General features: G+C 37.3%; 3 protein-coding genes and 1 long non-coding RNA gene across 5 annotated transcripts; 1 reads left to right on the forward strand and 3 right to left on the reverse strand.

The window, feature by feature from the left end:
- Nucleotides 1–580: 580 nt before the first annotated feature.
- On the forward strand, nt 581–2,396 carry LOC114162786. Of its 2 annotated transcripts, none has more exons than XR_003599300.1 (5): nt 581–804; nt 911–1,037; nt 1,123–1,229; nt 1,386–1,672; nt 1,749–2,396. It is a non-coding gene; the product is annotated as an uncharacterized LOC114162786 (long non-coding RNA). The 2 variants fall into 2 exon arrangements; XR_003599299.1 differs by having other exon boundaries at nt 585–804; nt 911–987.
- Nucleotides 2,397–2,783: 387 nt separating this feature from the next.
- Nucleotides 2,784–4,120, reverse strand: LOC114162643 (disease resistance-like protein DSC1). Its single transcript, XM_028046599.1, has one exon. It carries the CDS (start codon nt 3,759–3,761, stop codon nt 2,784–2,786), a length of 978 nt encoding a protein of 325 aa, XP_027902400.1. The 5' UTR covers nt 3,762–4,120.
- A 143-nt stretch (nt 4,121–4,263) lies between these two features.
- Nucleotides 4,264–4,899, reverse strand: LOC114164117 (disease resistance protein RLM3-like). Its single transcript, XM_028048645.1, has one exon. It carries the CDS (start codon nt 4,729–4,731, stop codon nt 4,264–4,266), a length of 468 nt encoding a protein of 155 aa, XP_027904446.1. The 5' UTR covers nt 4,732–4,899.
- Nucleotides 4,900–5,474: 575 nt separating this feature from the next.
- Nucleotides 5,475–8,292, reverse strand: LOC114162646 (disease resistance-like protein DSC1). Its single transcript, XM_028046603.1, has 3 exons — nt 7,225–8,292; nt 6,819–7,127; nt 5,475–6,737 (listed from the first exon to the last, which is right to left on the reverse strand). The coding sequence occupies exons 1-3, from the start codon at nt 8,290–8,292 to the stop codon at nt 5,475–5,477; spliced, it is 2,640 nt and encodes an 879-aa protein (XP_027902404.1).
- Between the last annotated feature and the right edge of the window lie 5,977 nt (nt 8,293–14,269).

Here is a 14,269-nt window from a genome sequence, read left to right on the forward strand (position 1 = left end):
GCACATCACATGATGTACTTTAACACCAAACCTTACAATCAACAGAACCATAAGAGGAACAAATATAGATCAACTTCCTTAGAAATGAAATTTCCCTTTTATGAGAGCAATATTAAAGATTGTATGAATCATCCTTCTTCATTACTCTGAAAGTGACATTTTTACCATATAAGAAAATATGGGAAGGGTTGAATAGATGAGTTTGAATGCCCCAATCGAGTAGTATTATGCAAAGATAATGTGCTTTAGTTTCACAACCAACCTCAAAAATAAATGTACATGGTGAACAAAATTAGCTTCTTTAGATTATTTAGGTTAGGTTAGAAATTTAAGAGTGAAATCTAAATCTCATATTAAATAAAAGTAAATAATTGAACACAATTTAATAATAAAAGTAAATTGTTCAAGGAAAGGATGTCATAATATTTTTATCTTGATAAAAATAAGTATGAATTAAAATTTAAAAATGATTAATAAAAAATAATTAATTTATAAAATTGAAAATGACATTTAAATTTATTTTTGTTAATGACATGTCATTCACATCAAATTGTTTTCGATTTTCAATTCTTTGAAAATTTTTATTTGGTGAATTATTTGAAAAGTTATTGATCATGTATAATGGTTTGTATAATCCTATAAGTTAATTTTTGTTTGATTTGTTGGGTTGCAGGTACACGAAATTTGAAGGGGTAGGGAAAGCTTTGATGGAGTTTCTTGTAGTCTAAAATTTTTGGTATCTTTAGTTTTAAGGGATCGAAGATTCTCAAATACACTCTGAAGTAAGCTGCATTCGAAGAGAAGGTTAGTAGAAAGTTTCCATTTTTGGGTTTGGGGCGTGTAATTCCATTTTTATTGTTGGGAGTTCTGATTGTATTTGGTAACTTGGGGCAAAATGTGCATTGTGCAGAGAAAGATAATCCCTTTCGGACTTAGGGTTTAGACAGGGTATGCTTAGGTATTGTACGTTGTGGGAAGTTTATAATGGTGAGTTGTTACTTTTGTACGTTGAGTTTGCAGTTTAAGGAGGAGAAATTGTACGTGATTATAAACATTTAGGTTTATTTGCCTTATGTTTTACTTTTCACAATATGTTGGAACTGACCCTGTTGCCCTTTGCAGTGAAGCTACTTTGTGGTGCATTAGGGAGAAATGGATATAATTAGATGATGTCTCTCACAATTTTCAGTGAATCAAAGATTGATAAAGAACTTTTGCTGTCCACATGTGTGAGTATGATGATGAACAAATATTTCTCATATATTTAATCTTAAGTATGTAACAGAGATGGAAATACAACATGGTTCAGCAGATATAAAAGTTATTTTGTTTCTTTTCACCATTCTTCTCTTTTCATGTTATGGTTCTCTCTTATGCTTTTGTAGTTTAAAGGAACACTGTTACCAGGACACACGTAAAAACATCGATCATAACGACCGTGAGAATCATCATAATCATAGTTTTAACAAGTGCTGGTTTTGCAAATGTCATCATATTGATTTTCAACCCAATAGCAGCTAACAAATGTTGATCCAAGTTCAAGTCATATGAGAAAAGAACCATTTTCCTGTTTCCTTTAACTGTTCACGAGCTTTCCAAGGAAGCAAGACAATCTTCAATCTGAGAGGTGAAGGATGAGAGAAGCTCTGCTCCAGTCTTGATTGAATTGCAGGTACACAATACTTGAGAGGGTAGGGGAAGCTTTGATAGAGTTTGATGTATTAATCTTGAATTTTTTGTATCTTTAGTTTTAAGGGATTGAATACGCTCAACTAGAGTCTGAAGTAAGGTGCAATCACAAAGGTTTACAATCTGAAGAGACAAGGGAAGGTTGGGTGGAATTTGAAGTGAATAGCATGCGGAGACATTTAAAGTTGAAAGCAACGGTGGAAGCTCTGGTAGACTCTCAAGTGACACGCAAAAGGAAGTATTTAGAGTTTGAAGGGAAAGAGGAAGGTTGGGTAGAGTTTTGAGTGATTTTGAGAACGAGACATCTAAAGTTGTTAGGAAAGGGGGAAGCTCTGCTATATTTTCAAGCTTCTCGCAACCACGCATGTATAGAAACTTCAATTCACTGTTTCTCCAAAGTGAAGAATGCAACCTCCTCTCAGAATTGCTTGGAAGTATGGCCAAGGAGATGCAGCTATTAAGATCCAATATCTGAAGCTTTGGCAGAGAGAAAATAGATGAATGCAGGCTTCTCAAACTAGAACAACCACTGAGGTACAGTTCTTCAAGTCTTATGGCTCCTGATAAATCTGGAAGCTCCTTTAACTTCATGGCCCAATGGAGAATAAGTCTTTTCAAATTCGCTAGATTCTGTAATAAAATGAAAAGAAACGAAGATGTCACATGAATTTACCTTTATAACAGTGAGACTCATGTATTTACCTTCACTCCATCCCACAGCTTTCTCAATCTGCTCTTTCTAAATTCCAATATAACAAGTTTTTCAGCATTAAAACTCTCTGGCAAGGACTTCATAGGGAATTCCTCCCAACAGACAAGTCTTAGTTCAGTGGCCAAAAAGTGAGCTCCTTCACCAAGAATAACTTGGTGGTAAGCATTTCCATCTACCCCCGAAATTTCCAGAAATTTTAATTTTCTCAAAGCAAATATTTGAGGATTTAACATTTGCTTCTTAGTTGATGTTGTTGGGTTATCAGATGTCAATTGAACATGCATGCTTCTAATGGCCTCACTAACCTGTCATCAACCCAGAAAAAAAATTTCAAACATCAAAAAGGCCACACATTTCTCACTTAATAGAAACCAAACCTTAATTAGGAGCAAGATATTGTATTTAATGAGGCTTTAACCTTTTCATTTTTCAAAGCTTCACTGATGTCATTAGGATCCCACAACCGACTGCGCCTTCCAGGATCTTCAACACACTCATGGCGAACAATCTCCCAAGCCATTTCTTGTAAACTATCATGCATTGATACAGTATTGTCCTCTGAGATTGTTATGAGAGCTTTGTCTTCCAGTCTTCTTAACTCAAAAGCCACTGAATTATCACTTTCATTGTCTTTCAATAAACATTTCAGATCACCCACCTGCACTGGTACAAGCATTCTAAGAAAGAAACATGCCAAATCTAGAAACATTTGTTGCTCTTTGCGATCTAAGCTGTCATAACTCAGTTTCATTACATCATAAACTTCTCTTGGAGGCATTGTTTTTAGCTTGCCCAACAAACTTTCCCATTCTTCCTTATTTCTTCCTTGAAGAAGATGAGCCAAAACTTTAACAACTAATGGATTGCCTTTCGCATAATCGACTACCAATTTTGATATCTCACCGTATTCCTTTGCCTCATTACTTTCACTAAAGGCATTCAAGTTGAAAAGTTCAAGTGCTTCGTCAGAACTAAATTCTTTCACCTTGTATGTCTTACTGACTCTGTTAATCCTAAGCACTTGCTCATCCCGAGTTGTCACAATCACTGTACTACCCATACCAAAATTTTCAAGACTTCCCAACAGTTTTTCTATGTGATCTGAATCATTCACATCGTCAAGAACAACAAGAACCTTCATACAACCAATTCTCCTAACAATATTTTCAGGCAAGGAATTTGGAGTGTCAATATCCACTTCATGTCCTAACAGTCTAGAAAACATAATTTTCTTCAAATGAATTAGTCCATGTTTGTTTGATTGATCTCTTTCATTGGCTAAGAAGTAAGATCCTTGATATTGAGATCGTAGTCTATGAAATACTACTTCTGCTAGGGTTGTCTTACCAATACCGCCCATACCCCAAATTCCAATGAGATGAGTGGCTTTTGGTTCATCACTTATCCATGATTTCAAAGTAGCAATTTTTTCATCGATTCCAACGAGTCCTTTTGTGTTAACTTGGTGTTTATCCAACCTCTTCAGAACAAGATCCACAATTTCTTTAACCACCTCAGCATCATTTCTATACGACACAATAAAGAGACATGAAGTGTGGGTTAAAATCGATGTCGTTGATTGGTTCTATTACTAGTGTGTAACCCATATGTACAAGCTTCTTGTTTGGCTGTGAAATAATTATTTATATTTTGATACGTTCTCATACGAATTTTCAATAGGAAAGGAAATCAAGGGAAGTTACTATGAAATGTGATGAAAGATATACTTGGTGTCGGTGTTGGTTCAAACATATAGCACTACATTTGGCAATTTAAGAAACCATGTTATGATAACAACATGCATGATGCATATAGCTAAAAAAACAACTAGAAATTATGGAACAATTATAACAAAAATGAGCTTACCGAAATTTGGAGGATTCAATTCCAGATAAATCAGCAGATTTTTTCAAAGCATCTTTCCACATTTGCACCTGACTCGTATAGTTTAGTCGATGGTTAGCAAAGGCATTTTCGTAACTTCCAGATTGATGTCTTACATCTGTGGGTGCCACTTTGTAGAAAACAGGAATTACAATCCGTTCATATTTCTCTTTACATTCAACTATTTTCAGAATTTCTTCTAAACACCAACGAGAAGAAGCATAATCTGGTGAGAAGATGATCAACGAAATGGCTGATCTTTCAATGGCTGCAACAAGTGATGGCCATATTTCTTCTCCGCTCTCAAGTTTATCATCTACGAAGCCATTTATTTTCTTCTTGTCAAATGCCTCAGTCAGATGGCTAAGAAACCCGTCACGGATTTCCTTGCCCCTAAAACTAACAAAAACATCGTACTTTATTTCTGGAACGTTGCTGTCTGACATGGTTTCTCCTCTTCACGTTTATATTTTTGAAATAAAACAACACGGGTGAAAAATAAAGAAGGAACAAAGAGATAACTGAAGAGAATGGTGTTGAATAAGGTGGCTTAAATAGACTTATATCAAATTGGAGGTGTCTTGGCTGCATCGTATAATGTTTTTTTAAGTTTACTGATATTGTCTGTTGTTTAGAATTTGAGACTGACACTAATTATTTGATGCGTTCAAACTCATGTGTTCACTTGTTCTTATTGTCTATTTGATATTTGCGAGTTAAATAGTTTGGAAATTTGTATCTTTGCATAACCTTCTCATTGTATTCATCAATTTAAGTACTCTGAAAAGGACATTTTGGCTATGTAGGGAGAAAACGGGTACTTGATAAAAAAATTGGATTCTTGCTAAATTTTTGTTGCCGTCCATTTGTTTTTTTCCTCTAGAATATATTAATATGCATTGATTTTGATGTTTTTGAAATATATTAATAACTTTTTAACATATCAAAATAAATATATTTTAAAGTCGCAAAAGAAGAACTTCAAATGTCCATGTAAGAGTATGATAAATTTAACCATTTGATCATTATCATAGTCTCATCATACTCAATTCTGTGACTTATGAGTTACAAAACCTTAAAAATTGTTCTTACAACGCAAAGTGATCAACATTCGTTTAAATAAAAATACCTGGAACATTATGAGGCACAACCCAGATCCATTTGTTTAATGAAATTGAGACACTGATTCTCACAATTCAATTTGCTGAGTGTTATACGCTGAGATGCTTACTCCAAATCCTTTTAAAACCTCCTGCGGCAATTCATGATAATTATCATAGAACTCGATTCGTGCCCCTACTGTAACATTGATTTTAAATCTCTTTTGTTCTCTGGCTATGTTATTTAAGGTGACAGAACATCTTTGGTCGAACATCACACACACGTGATATGACCAATCTGAATAATAATCTGTGTAGATTTTGACACTGCCTATTTTACCTTCACCAACATCAACATTGCTTATAGTGATGTTAAATTCAAGTCTGCCAGTGATATCTGTTTCATGGAACTTATTAAGGACGAAGCAAAAAATGAAGCCAAATAATTCGAAAGGTGAAGCAGAAGAAAGATCGATTATTATATCACCATTTGTTTCCGTGTGCTTGAACCACGCTGGAACACTGCTTCCTGGGTACACGTAAACACCTTGATAAGAATGATAATTATATTCATAATCATTGTAAAATTCATGTTCTTGACTTGGTGTAGGGAGAGGCTGGTTTGCAAGTTCCATGAGATTCACTTCTGCATTCACCACAATAGCCTCCGCAGAACTTTCATCCAAGTTCCTGCAATTCCAGAAAAGATACCGCTTCTTGTTTTCCGTTAATTGTTCATCAGCTGTTGAATGAAACGACACAGTCTCCAATGATTTGCAGTCAACAGCATTTAGAGTTTTAAGAGACGATGGAAGCTTTGGCAGATTCTGAAGTGAATTGCACTTGCTGACTTCTAGGGTTTTAAGGGACGGAGGAAGCTCTGGTATTGTTCGAAGCTTGTTGCAATTGTTCATGTCTAGATGTTGCAGTTGAGTGAGATTTTTGAAGGAAGAAGGTAACATCTCAATGTCACTTCTCGTTAGATGCAGCGATTTAAGCTTGCTGTGGCATTCAAACGATGAAGGAAGTACTTTGACCTTTGTAAACCCTAATCTCAGTTCTTTCATATTCTGTGATATCAGTGAAAACTCCCTTAGATTGTTGCAAAAATCAAGGTTGAGATAACTGAAGTTGCAAAACTGAGAATTGCTTGTAAGTAGGGTTAGAGACTCGCAGCCCCAAAGGTCAATACTTTCGAGTTTGGGCAGAGAGAAAATAGACGAATCCACACTAGTCAACATAGAACAACCCAAGAGGACCAGAACTTCAAGATTTGTTGCTTGTGATAAATCTGGCAGCTTTTTCAATTCCTTGGAGTGCATAAGGTCAAGCTCTTTCAAATTCACCAGATTCTGCAAAACAGTGAAACAAAATGAAGATATCTCAGGTGAAGTTAACTGAAAATAATTACATGGTAGCACACAAATTTATACCTTCAGTCCCTCCCAAAGTTTTTCCATTCTTCCGTGTTGTAACTTCAATATCACAAGTTTATCCGTTGAAAAATTCTCTGGCAAGGATTTCAGTGGATAATGCAACCCACAAAGAAATCTAAGTTCGGTTTCCAAAAATTGAAGCTCTTCAGCAAGGGGATAAACTTGATCAAACAAATCATCATTATTTTCCACAGAAATTTCTAGAAACTGTAGTCTGCTGCTCATCTCAGCAAATATACCAGGGATTAGCTTTTTCTTCCCAGTTGTTGGCAAGTGGATTCGTAAGCTTCTAATGGCACAAAGACACTGCCATCAATGTAAGAGAAACAAAATTATTGCATGTTTGAAGAAAACTATAAAATGTTATTCAAAAGATGTTATATATATGTACTTAGACTTTAACCTTGTCATTTTTCAATGCTTTGTAAACGTCATCATTTGGATCCAACAACCAAGTGCTGCTTCCAGGTTTTCTAGATTCTTGATGAACAATCTCCCAAGCCATTTCTTGTAAAGCATCATGCATAGAAACAAAGTTATCATCAAAGGAAGTTATAAGAGCTTTATCTTTCAGCCTTTCTAACCCTACAACTATTGTATCATCATTTTCATCCTCTTTCAGTAAATACTTTAGATCACCAGCGTTTACCCTTACATGGGATCCAAGAAAGAAACATGCCAGGTCTAAGAATATTTGCTTTTCTTTGCGATCTAGACCATTATAACTGAGTTTCATCACGTCATAAACTTCTGTAAGAGACATTTTCTTAAGCTTGTGTAACTCACTTTCCCATACTTGCCTGTTTCTTCCACAAAGAAGACGAGCTAAAACTTTAACAACTAATGGAATGCCATGAGCGTAATCGACCACCCTCTGCGATAGCTCATTGAACTCCATCTCATGATCACTTTGGTTAAAGGCAATCAAATTGAAAAGTTCAAGAGCTTCCTTTGAACTGAATTCATTGACCTGGTAGATCTTATCGACTTTGTTGGCCTTCAACACTTGCTTATCTCTAGTTGTTACAATTATTCTTGTACCCGATCCAAAATTATCAAGAGTTCCAAGTAACTTTTCTGTGTGATCTAAATCATTCACATCATCAAGAACAATAAGAACCTTCATACAACTAATTCTCCTTAGAATCTCCTGAGGCAACGAAGTTGGTGTGTCAATTTTCACGGCATGTCCTAATAGTGCAGAAAACATTTCATTTTTCAAAGAAATTATTCCATGCCTGTGTGATTGTTCTTTTTCATTGGCTAAAAAGTAACAACCTTCATATTCAGAACGTAGTTTATTAAATACTTGTTCCGCAAGGGTTGTCTTGCCAATACCAGCCATACCCCAAATTCCAATGAAAGTGGTGTCCTCTGGGTCCTTGCGTATCAACAGCTCTACCTCTACGATTTTTTCTTCAATTCCTACAAGCCCTTTTGACTGAATGAAGGGTTTAACCAGTCTCGTCATCACACTTTTAAAAATACTTTTAACAACTTGGGCATCATCTCTGCGTGACACAAACAGAGAGATGTTTTAGTAGAAATGATGATGACTACTAAAAAAAACTCATTTTTTACCAATTTTGTGTTGAAAAATTTTTCATAAAAAATAGTTACAAATTTTGTTGTGAAAAAAACTTTACAAGAAATTATTACCAATTTTTTTTTTCAAAATATTTTGTATTTTTCACAACAATTTTTGTAGGAAATACTTGTTAATTTTATAATTTTGTAGGAAATAATTATCCACAAAGTAATTACCTATCAATTAAGATACTTAGAAAAAATGGCAAAAAAAAGTCATTTCTTGCAAAATTTTTTAACAAATTTGCAAGAAAAATTTCATGTAATATGAGAGTTTCTAGTAGTGGATCATGAATATTGCAAAATTACACCACTTTTAACTCAAAATTTGAAAACACTAAATTTATAGGTCTTTTTTCTTATATAGTATTTGACTTGTTATTTCTACTCAATATAAAACTTAGACTTAGAGGTGTCAATTTGGCCCCTAGCCCACAGGTCAACCCTCACCCACTCTTCATTAAGCCCCCTTTTAGGGGGTCCCAAATGAGGGGTCAAAAAAGAGTCCCAGCCCACAAAGCCCCCTCTCTAGTGGGTTAGAGCCAGTGCTAAGATGGGTTAGGCCCCTTTAAATAATACTACATTAAGCCAAAGTTAAAGATCAAGCCGAGCGACCCAGACGGGTCCGTAGACCTAGACAGGTCGTCGGACCTGGACGGACCCGAAGACCCGGACGAATCTTAAGATCCGAACAAGTCCGACGACAAGGACGAACTCGACGACCAGGACAAGCGCGAAGACCCCAGACTGGCCCAACAAACTGGACAAGCCTGAAAACCCATACGTGCTCGGAAAAGCACGATGACTGGGACTGGCCCGACGATCCGGATGAACTTGACAATCCGGACGAGTCCGATGACACAAACAATCCCGAAAACCCGGACGGACTCGACGATCCGAACGGGCCCGATGATCCGGATGGGCACCACGATCCAGACAGGCCTGATGATCCAGACGGGCTTGACAATCAGGACAAGCACGACGACCTGGACAACCCAGACGACCCGGACGTTCCCGACGAGCCGAACAGGCCCGAAGAGCCGGACGACTGGATGAGCACGACGAGTAAGATGAGCCTGACGATCCAGATAGACACGACGAGATGGACGAGCCCGACGATCCAGACGGGCTCAACAACTCAGACAAGCATGACGATTAGAACGAGCCCGACGACCTGGACTTACCCGACGACCCGGACGAGAACAATGACCAGGACGAGCCCGACGACCTAGATAGGTTCGATGATTCGAACAGGGCCAACAATCCTGACAGGCCCGATGATCTGGACGGGTCCGACGGTCTGAACGTTCCAAACGACCTGGACAAGCACGACACCCCAGACAGGCCCGTCTAGATCGTCGTGCCTGGACGGGCCCATCAAGGTCGTAGTGCTAGTCTTGGTCATCAAACTCGTTTGGATCGTCGGACTCGTCTTGATCATCGGGCTTGTCCGGTTCGTCGGACTCATTTAGGTTGTTTTCTTATATAGTATTTTGACTTGTTATTTCTAGTCAATGTAAAACTTAGACTCATACTTATTTTATTTTCAATAATTTCTCCCTTTTTCTTTATATATTTTTCTAGAAGTGTAAATTCTATTTTTTAACTAGTGTAAATTCTAGAATCCTTGCCAGAGAAATTTTCTGCAGAAAAACTTGTAATCTTGAGATTGCCACACACTAGAATGGAAAAACATTGGCTTGGAGTTAAGGTAAAATGAGTCTCACTAGTATCATTTTTTTCTTCTTTATTTGAGAAATAAGAAATTAAGTAATCAAGCTAGTGTAATATCTTCATTTTTTTCAACTTCTATTACAGAATCTGGTGAATTTGAAAGAACTTGACCTTTCTAAATCCAAGAAGTTAAAGGGGTTGCCAAATTTATCAAAAGCCATAAATCTTGAAGTGTTGATTCTCAGGAGTTGTTCCACGTTGAGTAGTGTTCACCCATCTATTTTCTCTCTGCCTAAACTTGAGAAGTTGGACCTTCAGAGATGCGAGTCCTTTACAGTACTTGCAAGCTGTTCCAATTTGCATGGCCTCAGTTATCTCAACCTTGATTTTTGTGAGAATCTAATGAGATTCTCACTGATTTCAGACAATATGAAAGAACTCGGATTGAGATGTTCAAAGGTGAAAGCACTTCCTCCATCATTTGGACACCAAAGAAAGCTTGAATTGCTTCATCTGGAAGAAGTGGCATCGAGAGGTTACCTTCTCTGAAAAATCTCACTCAACTTCTACATTTAGATGTATGCTTTTGTGATAAGCTTCAAACAATAGCTGAGCTTCCACCGTTCCTTGAGAATCTGAATGTGCAATATTGCACTTTACTTCAAACTATACCAAAGCTTCCGTCATCACTTAAAACTCTAAATACTGAAGCCTGCACTTCACTTGAGACTCTACCAGAGCTTCCTCCATCCATTGAAATCCTTAACGTTGAATCATGCTCTTCACTTGGGACAATACCAGAGCTTCCTCCAAGTCTTCAAACTTTAAATGTCCAATGTTGCCATTTACTTCGAACTATACCAAAGCTTCCCACATGCCTTAAAACTCTATACACCAAAAACTGCATTTCCCTTCAGAATCTACCTCAACTTCCCCCACTCCTTGAAACTCTAAATGCTACATACTGCAAATCATTGAAAAGTGTTATGCTTCCTACAGAAAAAGCTGGAAAACTAAAGGAAAACATGGTGAAAAAGGTTCTTTTCTGGAATTGCTCAAACTTGGATAAACATTCTTTAGAATCTATACGGTCAAATATGAAAACCAACATGGAGAAATTTGTTGCAAACCATCCATCTACACCAGATCACAATCATGTTGAAAATTACAGTGATTATGAATATAATTATCATTCTTATCAGGCTGTGTACGCGTATCCAGGAAGCAATTTTCCAGAGTGGTTGAAGTATAAGACAACAGAAGATTATATTATAATTGATCTCCCTTCTACTATGATTTCCTCCCTGGCTGGCTTCATTTTCTGCTTTGTCCTTGGTGAGTTCAAACACACAGACATAATTAGAAGAGTTGAATTCAAGATCACTATAAGTGATGGTGGTGGTAAGGATGAAGGTGAAAGGGAGAGTGTGAGAATGTACATGGATTACTGGGATGACACATTTGTAACAGACAACATATGTGTGATGTACGACCAAAGATGTTCCGACTTCCTACACAGCATATCCAGAAAACTAACAAGCTTTAAAATTACAATGGAAGCACGAATCTCCTTTGATGAAACTTATTATGTAGTGTTGCAGAAGGTCTTAAAAGGATTTGGAGTTAGTCCAATTTCGTTCGACAAATTGTGAAGCTCAAATTATAAGTTTCGTTAAACAAAAGGAGTTGGGTTGTGCTTCATATTATCCCAGGTAATTTCTTCTTGTGGTTTGTGATTAAATTTTGTCTGTACAACAACGTAATTGGTATTACATTCATTCAAGTTACTTACACGAGTTTTTATATTCATAATGATTATTTGAAAACGTATCAGTATCTAAGCATACTCAAAACTAAGGAAGGTGCTGGTATTATTAGTTAGGAACAGTTCAATTCATAAATAGTGTTTATAGGATGTTTCTAGTCCTATTTAACGTTAGAAATGTAAATTAATATCACAATGCAAATCCAAAGTTAAGGAAAAAACAAATTTAAATGATCGTTGCAAAATTCGAATAAGATGGTATGCTTTTAATTTCATGAATTGAACTTCAAGAGTTAAATTAATTATTCACAGGTGAAGAATGAAGAACTCAAGAGAGAAATATGAAAAGAAAATTCTGAAATTTCGAAAAAAAAAACAGGAAAAGACAATTTCTAAAATTGAAAAGTTACACAAATGAATTCATTCGATCGAATTAACGCTCATTTAGTCTATATATGAGCTCTCTAGTCACCTATACATGTGGGTTTAATTACGAGTTCTAATTAAAAAGTCCAAACTAAAACTAGGAAGTAGCACAGAAGATGAGAAAAAGTTACATTTAATCTCAATAAGAGGAGGTCAGTCACTCATGATAATGATAATATTTCTTTTTACAATAGCCTGGAGTTGTGAGCAAAAGATTGAGATTTGAATCTTTTTATTACTTGATCCCAAACCTTCTTCTTCACCTCTCTAGCGTTCCTCTCTCTATTCTCTCTTTTAGTGCTATCTTCCAATAGTCCCTTTCAATTAGAATAACTCTATTTATAAAAGAAAAAAACTCATGCTCAGCACGAGTGCAGAGGTTTCCTATGTTAGGTAAACTTAAATGTAGGTAGTTGGAAGTTGCTGTATTAATTGTCTAGGAGATTGTAAAAGGTTGAGAGTGGGTCTAGCTATGATTAAGCATGCAATAGAGTTCATTAATTGTGAGTTAGGTAGTAGTTATATTTAATGAATGTAGTTGAAGGGTTATGTCCAAAGGCCTATAAAAGGACCATGTAGTGCTTCATTTCAATACACAACAAATCTGAATACAAATAGTGTTTATCCAGAGAGACTTGTTTGTCAACAAATTGGCATCAGAGCTTTAGAGTCTGAGAGTCTGAGTGTTTGAGTGAGTTAGAGAGTTTGATCGAGATGGCCAGCTTAGCTAACATCATGCCCCTGCCGAAGTTATCAAAAGGCGTCAACTATGATAACTGGAGCCTGCAGATGAAGGCTCTCCTTGGTTCCCAAGAAGTATGGGAGGTGGTCGAAAATGGGCACCAAGAACCAGAGGATATTGGAGAAATGACGATAGCCCAGATTGCTATGTTAAAAGCAACACGAGCAAAGGACAAAACGGCTTTGTACGTGCTGTACCGAGTTGTTGATGAGTCTGGCTTTGAGAAGATAGCAAATGTTATGTCTTCAAAAGAAGCGTGGGATATTCTTGAGAAGGCATACAAAGGGAATAACCGTGTGAAGCAAGTTCGACTTCAAACTTTTAGAGGCGAGCTTGAAAGGATGAGGATGAAGGAAGATGAAGGGGTTGCCGAATACGTCTCCCGAGTTGAGACCGTAGCGAATCATCTCGGTAGAAATGGAGAGACGCTGCCCGCTTACCGAGTGGTGGAGAAAATCTTGAGGTCATTAACCGACGACTTCGAGAATATAGTTTGCGCAATAGAGGAATCCAAGGATTTAACAACACTCTCGGTGGAAGAGCTTGTTGGGTCACTTGAAGCGCATGAGCAGCGGAGAAGGAAGAAGAAGGAGGAGTCCCTTGATCAAGCACTCCAAGCAAAGGCAACCATTAGGGAGAAAAAGATTCCTTATACTCAGAACACTCGAGGCCGAGGTGGTAGAGGCAGAGGAGGATATGAAAGAGGTCAAGAACAGGTCGGCCAACAAAACTGGCGTGGCAGAGGACAAGGTGGAGGTCGTGGTGGTAGAGGCCGAGGAGGTCATTCGAACAACTCAGGAGTTAAGTGCTTCAAATGTGGTAAGTACGATCATTTTGCTAAAGACTGCTACTCAGGAGTCAAATGTTACAATTGTGGGAAGGTTGAACATTTCGCGAAGGACTGCCGATCTGAAAGCAAGAAGGAAACGAACTTCCTTTCTGAGGATGCTGAGGAAGAAGGAATATTGATGATGTCTAGGAGATCAGGTGCCGAGCTAAGTTCGAGCTGTTCTGACAACTCAGTTTGGTATGTTGATACAGGAGCAAGCAACCACATGTGCGGGGACGAGAATCTTTTTAAGGAGCTCACAAAAGTTGACGCTGGACACGTATCATTTGGAGATGCATCAAAGGTGGCAGTAAAAGGCCGGGTACAATCTGGTACCTGCAGAAGAACAACCGAGTTGGAGAAATCAAAGATGTGTACTATGTACCCGATCTGAAGAGCAACGTATTGAGCATAGGCCAGTTAAT

The sequence above is a fragment of the Vigna unguiculata genome, chromosome 9 (assembly GCF_004118075.2).
Source record: "Vigna unguiculata cultivar IT97K-499-35 chromosome 9, ASM411807v1, whole genome shotgun sequence".
Lineage (NCBI taxonomy): Eukaryota > Viridiplantae > Streptophyta > Magnoliopsida > Fabales > Fabaceae > Vigna > Vigna unguiculata.

Excerpts from the sequence above, each read along its gene's own strand:
- LOC114162643 (XM_028046599.1), bottom strand. The coding sequence starts at position 3,761 with ATGGGCGGTATTGGTAAGACAACCCTAGCAGAAGTAGTATTTCATAGA.
- LOC114164117 (XM_028048645.1), bottom strand. The coding sequence starts at position 4,731 with ATGTCAGACAGCAACGTTCCAGAAATAAAGTACGATGTTTTTGTTAGT.
- LOC114162646 (XM_028046603.1), bottom strand. The coding sequence starts at position 8,292 with ATGACGAGACTGGTTAAACCCTTCATTCAGTCAAAAGGGCTTGTAGGA. Across the intron at positions 7,128-7,224 it reads AAGCATTGAAAAATGACAAG|TGTCTTTGTGCCATTAGAAG; the intron begins GTTAAAGTCTAA and ends CATTGATGGCAG. Across the intron at positions 6,738-6,818 it reads AACTTTGGGAGGGACTGAAG|AATCTGGTGAATTTGAAAGA; the intron begins GTATAAATTTGT and ends ACTGTTTTGCAG.